Source organism: Molossus molossus, unplaced genomic scaffold (assembly GCF_014108415.1).
Source record: "Molossus molossus isolate mMolMol1 unplaced genomic scaffold, mMolMol1.p scaffold_m16_p_1, whole genome shotgun sequence".
NCBI lineage: Eukaryota > Metazoa > Chordata > Mammalia > Chiroptera > Molossidae > Molossus > Molossus molossus.
Genome location: NW_023425344.1, coordinates 16,892,248 through 16,902,270, shown reverse-complemented (window position 1 = coordinate 16,902,270; position 10,023 = coordinate 16,892,248). Strand labels below are relative to the sequence as shown.

Below are 10,023 nucleotides of genomic sequence, written 5' to 3'. Positions count from 1 at the left end.
TGGTGGTTTGTTGTTTTGTTAAGAAAAATGCCATCTCATCTCTCCTCTTCCCTGGCTTCTTTATCATCTTCCTATTCTGCAGCTGGAATGTTCCCACCCTTGTTTATCTCTTCAAGTGTGTCTGTCCTTCCATTATTTTTCCAGCCTGGTTGCCAGCAGGATGCAGAGCAGTCTGGATAAATGAAACAGAGCTGACAGGCCTCTTAATGAAAGCTTGTTTGCACACACTGCATTTTTTGTGATCTCTCTGTACCTGAGAGCCTGTAGGTGAGGATTTTTACATATGAGTGTTTGCCGTTCTTTTAATTAAGGCCTGTGGAAATGGATTGGTTTTTGTAAACCAGGCATTTCTCATCCCTAACTCCTTCCCTTTTCCAGCCTCCTCTGTCCCTCTCCTCCTCCCCCTTTCTTTGCCTCGTGCAGCTATTCCCGAAGCCTCTAGCTGGGGGGCCCTGATGGCACTCAGCTCAGTCCCTGTTGGAACCTCCTCCCAGGTGGCATCTTAAACAAGTTAAATTCGGTTTTCTGTCATTGTTCCTCTTCTGTCCCCTCCCTCCCAAACATACAGCACCGCTACGATGTCAAGTTCTAAAAACAGGGTTCTGGTATCAGTCATACACATGTTGGGGTGCATTTTCGGATGTGTTCTTCCAAGTGGAGCATTGGCACCCCAATTCACCATGGGACATAAAAGGTTCAATCTCCTCTTTAAGGAATTTTAAAGACCAGCTACTTGCTCCACTGGGTTATTTTCCCTGTTTCTTTAAAATTACAGCTTGCCTTTTCTCTTGGTTTTCTGCTCCTCCAAAAAAATGGCACTTTTTCCTGGCTGGACCTTCTTCCTGCAGGCCTACGGCTGGCTTGGTACCTAGTTCTCTGTGCACCCTCCCCCTCTGCTTTCATCCGGGAAGCCTCCATTTGGAACAGTCTTCTTCCTGAATAATGTTGAGGGTACTTCAGGATGTCAAAAAGGCAGAGGAGTCCCCTTAACTCGCTCCTTTCATATATTCCCTTTCTTCCAGATGTCTTTCTGAACAGAGAAAAAAACTGAAGATCAGAGAGAGGCAATAGAGAGCTCAGTAGTGAATCTAAATAGAAATGAGAAGCAGAAAAAAATAGGAAGGATCCGTCTCTCGATATTGTGATTGCTCACAAAAACAAAACACGTTGATACAGCATGAAGGCAATTTAAAATGATAGATATTGATATGCTGCCTTACATTCTTGTCACCTCTTTACTAAATGAGACTGTTTTTGAATGCAGAGTGAATGTTTGCATAACACTGACAAGTTTGACTTCCTGAAACCTGTGTGAGCCCAGGAATACACATACCTGGGGATCTCTTGCCGGGCCAGTGATGGCCTATTAAATTGAAAAGAGTTGGCTTTAAAAAACAGCTGCTATTTTGTAGCTTAAAGAAAGAAGTAACTTCTATCATTTGCTTTATTGGGTTCTGTGATCATCACGTATCATGACTGTATCTTTTTTGTTACCTGAAATTAAAATGTGGTAATTTTCCTGATATAAGTGATTAATTATTTGTAATATTTGGGTCATTCTCTCTCTCCACCCTCGCTGCAAGCCAAGCATAGGCTGAGTGTTTCCTTGAGCATACTGTAGCAACTTATCAGTTACAATCTGTCACCTAAAATGATCAGCTCATATGCTCGTCGTGAAAATTATGGAGAATGTAAAGATTTTACCCATTCAGTCAAAAATGTCAGATCTAAAATCAGTTGGTTTATTTCCTGCAATCTTTCAAGTTGACCAAAGCATTCACTGATTCGCTCTTTTTCTTACAGTTTTAGTTTATATATATATGTATATATATATATGCACTGAAAAGCCGAACTCAGAAAAAATTCACTGCAATTCTGAGAAAAAGCTTATCCTAAACATCTAAAGATAGCACTTCTAATTATTGTCTACATTGTGTTTAAACTGTGCAAACTTGAGCATTATTCTCACTTTACCAGCTGTGTCTAGGTAGAGTCATTACATCAAACGCTTCTAATTTTACCAAAAGAAATCAAAACAAGTGTGTGTTTAAGTCTCAGTGACAAATGCAAACCCTGTGAGTCAAAGAGGCAAGCTGATCAGCAAGCTGGCTGGGAAGTCAAACAGCAAATGTAAAGAGATTAACAAAATAGATCTGTAAGAGGAGAGGGTAAAAATAGCCTCCAGAGACCCACGTGGGGTCCAAAGGGCGTGTTTGGTGGCACACGCCAGGTTCTGTGCCAGGAGGCAGATGCCTGTCTTTATGGCCCACAATCTTTCCCTCATCTTAGGCCCCCTCCCATCAAGAGCTAGGATCACAATTTCTCTCAGCCAGCCTCTTAATGGATGCAGAAATCCTTACAAACCTAAGAGGTGGCAACTTTTCTTTTCCTTGAATCTTTCTTGTTGCATGGCACTCAGTACCTTACAAGGTAGTCCAATCCTTTAATAGTAGCTATTTTTCTGACCTCAGCCAGGGTTATGAATTAGATCCTCAGGTCTTCATGTTATGCTCTCCACCTTTCCTGAATAATAGTTGATTTAATCTTCACAGTAATCCAATGGGAAAGTCTTATTTTACAGATGAGAAGGCCCAGGCCCAGAGAGGTGAAGTGACTTGCTCAGGTCACACAGCTTGTAAGTGTGGCAGAGCCGGGGTTCCAAACAGGCCTTTCTAGCGGAGTGGAGCCATCAACCACCACATTCCCTGCTTTCTTTTGCCCTGACAGTGAACTGTGATTTGCCCTTGTATTATTTCCTCTCTGTGTCTTACTCTGGAGCCCTACAGAATACTTTATCAATTCCATTTCCACTGGGACAGAACGGGGAGGAGTAGGTCTGCTGAGGTCTCCTTCGTCTGGGGGCTGAGGGTATGAAGAGAGAAACCAAGGACAGAAGGTGCTATGGTCTGAATGCGTACCCCAAAATAAATATATTGAAATGCTAACCCTCAAAGGTGATGGTAGTAGGAGGCGGAGCCTTTGGGAGATCCCCAGATCATGAGGGTGTGAGTGACTCATTTCATGAGTGAGATTATTGCCTAAGAGGCTCCAGAGAGATCCCTTGCCCGTTCCACCATGTGAGGGCGCAGTGAAAAAGCCATGAACCCCAAAGAGGTCTCTAACCTGACCGTGCTGATGCCATGATCTCGGACTTCCAGCCTCCAGGAGTGTGAGAAATAAATCTGTTTCTCCTAAGCTACCCCGCCTGCGCTATTTTGCGATGGCAGCCCAAACAGACCAAGGCAGAAGGTAAGTGAGGAAAAGCACCAGTCTCCTTCTGAAAAATAAATGCAGACCTCCCTGGCTGATCCTGAGTGAACCTGTAATCTGGGTGGCAGAGGCAAAGATGGCCTGTTTGGCATTTTATTCCTCTCCATCATACTTGCTGCCTCGTCCTTTACAGAACTTGTAATTGTGGGGATAGGTAAACACATTTACTTGAGATAAGGATATTTAATTCCCTTTTAGTGCTGACCTGGACAGTTCAGGTTAGTATTTCAAACCAGTGAGAACCAGTTGGTGAAGAAAAGTCACCAGACAGTAATAGCCTTTCTCTCCAGTTGTCACTTGGGTTCAGACAGAGAATTTTTAATAACAGGTGAGTCCCTAGTAAAAGGCAACAACAACCACTAGGGATGGATTTCTGGCTAAGGTTCAGTTTGACTCACTGTCGTAAGAGTCTGGGAGAAATAGAAGCTGCCGCCAAGTACCCAGGGTGGAAAAGCCACAGCTACGAAGTGGGTCTATTCCAGGAGGTTGAAAAGTTATTATGAGAACTTTTATTCAGTAAATGAAGGTTGGATACGCAAGGCTGATCTAGTCTGTATGTAGATTATAATTTTCAAAAAGAGGCTGCAACTCCAACAAGCTGTGAATTAAAATCAGCCTGCCTTTGGACCCCATGCTTCCAAGGGCCTTTGTGTAGAGCAGAGCGTCGTCCTGGCTGTGGAAAGGCTGACTTCACCCGCCAGCCCAACCTCCCTGTATCCTGCCCAGTGACATTGCTTCACCGGCCCTGTCTCAGCCACCTGGGAAATGGGCCTTATTCTGCACTTAGAGCAGATGTGAGAAGCCACAGGGCCCAGGCCAGTGGCCCAAGTTTCCGAATCACCGGAAACTTACAGCAAATAGATTTCCTTCTCTCCAGTTGAGTTCCACAGCTCAGCTCAGAGATGTAGCCCAGGAAGCTGAATTTTTGTTTTTCTCACCTCCCAAGACAATCGGTGACTGAACATTGTTGCCTGCAGAATTAGGAAGAGGAGGATAAGAAGTCCTAGAGGGATTTTGGAAATATCTTTGCTATTTTCAAATAGTAGCTGAGCCCAGGAGAGAAGCCTCAAATAAACAAAAGGAGTAACCAAGGCCCTGATGCAGTATTGAGCAGCTGAGTTTTAATGAGCAACATGAAGATTGCCAAACAGCTCCTTTGGGTCTCTGCTCTCTGCAGGGTGGCGGTGCCGAAAGCAGCTGAAGACTGGGCAGGGCACCAAACTGCAGGCATTGGTGGTGGGTGGGGAGGTGGGGACTCCAGGCAACCTCAGGACAGGTCTCAGAGAGCCCAGGAGGAATCTAAGGGGTGGGGGAATAGGAGGGTGGTCCTTGGGCATAGAGGTATCTCAAGGCTCAGGGGGTGAGGGTTGGGGTGTCAGGGTAGAGAGGGACCTCAGAAGTCTAGGACACCCTCAGGGTAGGTGGGGTATATGGTAAATGGAGGGGTGTACCTCTGCGGGTTCTCAGAGCTCGGGGTGGGAGTGCTCCGAAGGCGGGGGCTGCCCTTTGATCGAGGGAGTTGTCTCAGCAAACCTGGTTGGAGACCTCAGGGTAGAGGGGACTTTTGGGGAGACCTCAGCCATGGCAGAAATGGGACCTCAGGGTAGAGAGTGTATCTGGGAGAAGAGGGAGAAAATCGAGGTGGGGGCAGGCTCTTGGGGCACACGAAGGGGATGCGGGGAGCTCGGAGGGGCAGCAGGACTCGGAGGGGTCTGGGGGCGCACGGGCGCTCTCGGCCCGCTCAGGCGGCCTTGCACTCCCTCTCCCGCCGCCGCTTCTTGCGCTCGGCGTGTTCCTGCGCCTGGCGCGCCCAGGGCTCGGCCCCGCACAGCCCCACCACGCAGCAGGCCAGCCGGCGGCCCGCGTTGCCGTTCTCCAGGCTGGCGACGTTGCCGCCGCGGCCCAGGTCGTCCTCGCCCGCGTGCACCACCACGGCGCGGCCCACGATCGAGTGCGGGCCGCTGAGCGCGGCGGCGAGGCCGGGGCGGTACTTCCAGAGGCTGCCGGCCCGCACGGCGAAGTTGCCGAAGTCGCCCGGGTGCTGCGGGTGCTGCACGCCCAGCGGGTTGTAGTGCGGCCCGGTGGACTCGCAGCCCTGGCTCAGGTCCCCGAACTGGTGCACGTGGATGGCGCGGCTGGCGTTGTTGGGCTCGGCCGGGAAGCCCTCCAGCTCGAAGAAGGCCTCGAGCCGGGCGCCGGGCGCCAGCTGCCTGAAGAGCACAAGGCCGGTCACCTGGGGCTGCGCGGCGTCGAGCGAGGCCGATGGCCGCACCTGGCAGGCGGCGTGCAGTGTGGCGTCCGGGCCACCGCCGCCTGCCGCCCGCCGCCCGGTCATCTCCTCCCAGATATCCGTCACTTTGGCGTACATGTCTCGGATCTGCTCCTGCATGCGGTAGCTGGCGTCTGACACGTCTGAGCCCACCTCGGCGTCCGAGGCGCAGGCCACCAGGAGCAGGCAGGCACACAGCAGCACCCGCATGGCTGGAGTCGGCACCTGCAGCACCCAGGAGGTGGGGCGGAGCGAGGCTTAGTCGATAGAGACAGAATCTCGGGACCCCAAGTCCTTGACTCCAACCCGTCCCCACCTAGGGGCGTCCTTGGCCATTCCTTCTTTCAGCCCATATTTCTCCAGGTCTCACTGCATTCCAGAAACTCTGCTAAGTGTTATGCTTATAAAGGTGGGTGACACGACAGTCTCAAGAAACTCACAGGGATCTTTCTGAGCCACAAATCTGAGAATGGTTCTCTCAGGTCCAATCTTCATGTGTGGGGAGTCTCAGGGCAAGAGGGAGAGGATTTTAGGGCCCATCCAGACCTCTTCCCTCTCTTCATCTCCCCTCCCCTGCCGCTCCCTATGGGCATCCTCCCTCACAGGCATGTGTAAGACCTGCTGGTCCTGCCTTCTTGGTCTTTGCAGCGCTGTGCCCTGTCCCCTTCTCTACCATGCTCCGTAGACTTAAAGACAGAAACTCTGTTTTATTCATCAGTATCCCCAGCACCTGGGCCTGCACCTGGCAATGGGAAACATTTGCTATGTGATTGTTAAATGAGGAGTTCACTGAGGGACAGAATGTCATCAAGTCACGTTCATCCTGTGATTAAAGATGGAGCCTTGTGCTAGGGAGGAAGTAGTGTCCATGTCCCTGGGGCACTCCAAGAAGCCTTCCAGAGGAGGTGACTTTTGAGCTGGGTCCGACAATACAAGTAGGAGCTTTTCAGCCAAGCCGGGTTGGGAACTCATTTCAGGCAGAAGGCACAACATGGCATGTTCACAGGCTGTAAAAGGACAGTTTTGGGGGTGGGGGAAGTTCAGTGGGGCTGGAATTTTTAGCCAGGAATTGAGAGATTGGATCTACTGTGCTGAATGTGGATTATCAGCTGGGAGGCTTGTGTTGGTGAAAGTTTTTAAGCAGAAAAGTGGGTGATGAAATAGCTTTTAGTTCATTAAATCTGGCAGGAGGAAGGATGTGGGCTGGACTTTGGGGATGGAGAGGAGAGGGGAAGAACTGGGAATAGCCTGGGCAGAAATTGAGACACAAGAAGGAGAAATAGAGACAGTCGGAGGGCGATGAGGTAAGAGGCTGCTGCAGGAACCCAAACCAGCAATAATGAAGGCTTTTTCCAAGGTGAGGGCAGCATACGTAGAAGGGGCATGGGTTGGGGAGACATTATGAGCAGCCCCTGGGGGAAGGAGAGGGAGCAATTGAGGATGACTGAAATCCCAGGGGAGACTGGGTGCCTGGACGGTAGGTAGTCCTAGGCCCCAAGAAGAAGGAGAGAGGGGGACATGCTGGTGAGTGCCCAGGTGGGATGTTCAACAGATGGCTGGGAATGCAACTGTGGCACTTGGAAGAGGCAGTGTAGCTGGGAAAGGCGTTCAGGTTGGCTGCACATGAGATTCTAGCTCTTAAAAACCAGAGGCCCCTGCTCCACCTTAAGAAATTCTGATTCTGTGGGTCGGAGTTGTGTCTTCTTTTTTTTTTTTTAACTCCATCAAAGATTCTGGGACCCAGCCAGGGATTTTTAGCGTCAGACACAAAGTTGAATCCCTATCCTAACATATGGTAACTAACATCGTAGGGGAAGGTGTGCATCTCTCTTAGTACTTGTAAAATAAGGACAGTGATAGCACCGAGGGTCACGGTGCGGGCAGAATGGGATATTATAAGCCAGGTTATTTTCACATTTGTAAGTCTGCCCGCAGGGATCAGTGCTGCCTCCAAAATACGAGTTTGGGGGTCCGCCACTTTGAAAGGACTTTCTCCAGGCCCAGAGCAAGTGCCATTCTAGAAGTCCGCACCAGGGCTGACTTTCCATAACCATTACAGTAAGGTGATCTAGTGGGTTGATTAAAAGAATAGATTCTGAGCCCTGGCCAGGTGGCCTAGTTGGTTGGAGCATCGTCCTGTGCACCAAAGGGGTTACAGGTTTGATTTCCAGTCAGGGCACTTACCTAGGTTGTGGGTTCGATCCCTAGTTGGGGCACATATGGGAGGCACAACCAATCTATCTTTTTCCACCGATGTTTCTCTCTGTCTCCCCGCCCCCCCCCACCCACCCCCCTTCCTCTCTCTCTCAAATGCATTTTTAAAAGAGTGTCCTTGGGTAGGATTTAAAAAATAAAGAAAGAAAGAATGGATTCTGACACTCACTACCTAGATATAAAATCTGATTCTGCCACGTACTCTCTAAGGGTTAGCTGTTATTGTGGTTGTTATTACAGAGGAGCAGAGAAAATGCTAGACTCGGTTTCCCATCTGCAAATAAGGAAAATGACACTCCCCCGGGAGCTTTGCTGTGAGGCTTAGAAGAGACCATTAGAAATGCTAACATGTACTCGACACATGTGCCAGGCACTGTTCAAAGCAGTTGGCACGTGTTGATTCACACGAGCCTGTGGGGTGGGTGTCATCATCATCCCCATTCTGCAGGTGGGGAAACTGAGGTGCAGAGTGGCGCGTGTTTGGCCCGAGGTTACACATCCAGTCACAGTGAGGTCAAGACTGGTCTGCTCCAAGCCCCTGGCTTAGACACCACCCCAGACACCACACCAGCTCTCATGTCAGGCACTCAGCCCAGAGCCTGGTACCTACAAAGTTCTCCTTTCTTAGGGATCAGAAACAAACTGCTGATAGAGATTTCAGGCCTGTCAGCTGAGAGATGATATTGAACCCATGGGAGGAGGAGCCTGGGAAAGGCTCCAAAAGGGAGTGACAGGTAGGGGGAAAGCCCAGAAAGTGACATCAAGGGAACCACCTCTGACATGGCCTGGTGTGTGGCCTACTGTGCTGAGGCACAGGAAGTGGCTGCGGCGATGGGGACCATCCCTGCTAGACATCCGCCTCAAGCTTTCCATCATCGGGACCACCCCCTCCTTCCTTCAGAGGCAATCCTACCCCTCAGGAGGCTCTGCCAATTGCAAAGTTCTTCGTTGAAAACATAGAGCAGCCCGGCCGGTGTGGCTCAGTGGATTGAGCATCATCTCATGGACTGAGAGGTCCTGGTTCGATTCCCAGTCAGGGCACATGCTCGGGTGGTGGGCTTCATCCCCAGTAGGGGGCGTGCAGGAGGCAGCCAAGAGATGTTTCTCTCTCACATCCATGTTTCTATCTCTCTCTCCCTTCCTCTGTCTCTAAAAAAATCAATAAAACATATTTTTAAAAACCATAGAGCAAAAAGATTGTTCTCTCTCAAGAACACTTATAATATGTTATGGAGTTTTTCTCTTAACAAAAAGAAAATTCTTCCTGAACCCCAGGTAAGCCCTGCCTCCTTGCTTCTTAAGCCTCTGACTTCTGTCCCTTGAGGCCATCTCGTGGGAGGCTCAACCTTCCTGCACTGTCTCCCCCTTCGTTTGTACTGTGGACGACCAAGTGGTGTTTTCAGGATTTGTTCTGTGCCTGGTCTGGAGGGGGAGACGCTCTAGTGCTCGGCTTCCTCCTAGAAGGAGCCTGGCTGGGAGCCTGGGCCGCCGGGCTCTCCCCGCTGCCCCTCCCCTAAGCAGGTGCCTTTTACTTAGTGGCTTCCACCAGCAGAGTACGCACCGTCCAGCAAGGGCGGCCTTGCTGCCTCCGGATTTCTCTTCTCTAGCACGAAAGTCCTCTCAGTCCGGCCCTGGCAGGTCCAAAAGAGAACAGCCACGACTCTCGCTTGCCCCCCTCACCCTCTCGCCGGCTCCCCACACCTCCACCCGCTCGGAGCAGCCAGCCTCTACCACTGCCTGTGTCTCTCTCGAGGATAATCAAACCCTAGGCCCGATGCCCCACCCCGCCCTCAACGCTTACTAAGCAAACTCTGAAAAGCACGAAACGAACCTCAGCTTGGCACCCACCTTTCCAGCTCTTCCAAGAGAGCGTTCGGGCGGAGAAGCGGGGGGCAGCACCCAGCAGCCGGCTGCAGGAATGCGGACTGACTCCCGGCGCCTGCCGGCGGGTGTGCCGGAAAGCCAGCGGGGGAGTGGTCACCCGGAGGAAAGAAGGTCACGGGGCCAGTCGGGGAGGGAAAGCAGGCCAGGCTGGCCCTTGCTGACTTGCCTCACCTCCGCTCTCTTCCCGCCTCCCTGAGCCGTCCCCCAGCCCCGGGTGTCCTGGCCAAGTATTCCTTGTCGTGACTTCACCGGTTAGTACAGACGTAGCCAGTGACCTTCAGCACGCAGCAGCAGGGGGATAAAAACTAGACAGAAATAGCCTGTTTGGAAAGGTGTACAATGGTTTCTTTCTTGAGAGGCCCTTTGCTCTCTTCCAATTTCCTTAG

At 50.9% G+C, this 10,023-nt stretch overlaps 1 protein-coding gene across 3 annotated transcripts; it reads right to left on the bottom strand.

Moving 5' to 3' along the window:
- Positions 1–4,376: 4,376 nt before the first annotated feature.
- On the bottom strand, positions 4,377–9,701 carry SOD3 (superoxide dismutase 3). Of its 3 annotated transcripts, XM_036277496.1 has the most exons (3): positions 9,602–9,636; positions 9,315–9,384; positions 4,377–5,764 (listed from the first exon to the last, which is right to left on the bottom strand). In XM_036277496.1, the coding sequence occupies exon 3, from the start codon at positions 5,747–5,749 to the stop codon at positions 5,012–5,014; it is 738 nt and encodes a 245-aa protein (XP_036133389.1). In that variant the 5' UTR covers positions 5,750–5,764; positions 9,315–9,384; positions 9,602–9,636; the 3' UTR covers positions 4,377–5,011. The 3 variants fall into 3 exon arrangements, with proteins under 3 accessions (XP_036133389.1, XP_036133381.1, XP_036133397.1); XM_036277488.1 differs by lacking the exon at positions 9,315–9,384 and having other exon boundaries at positions 9,602–9,701; XM_036277504.1 differs by lacking the exon at positions 9,315–9,384 and having other exon boundaries at positions 9,585–9,651.
- Positions 9,702–10,023: the final 322 nt, after the last annotated feature.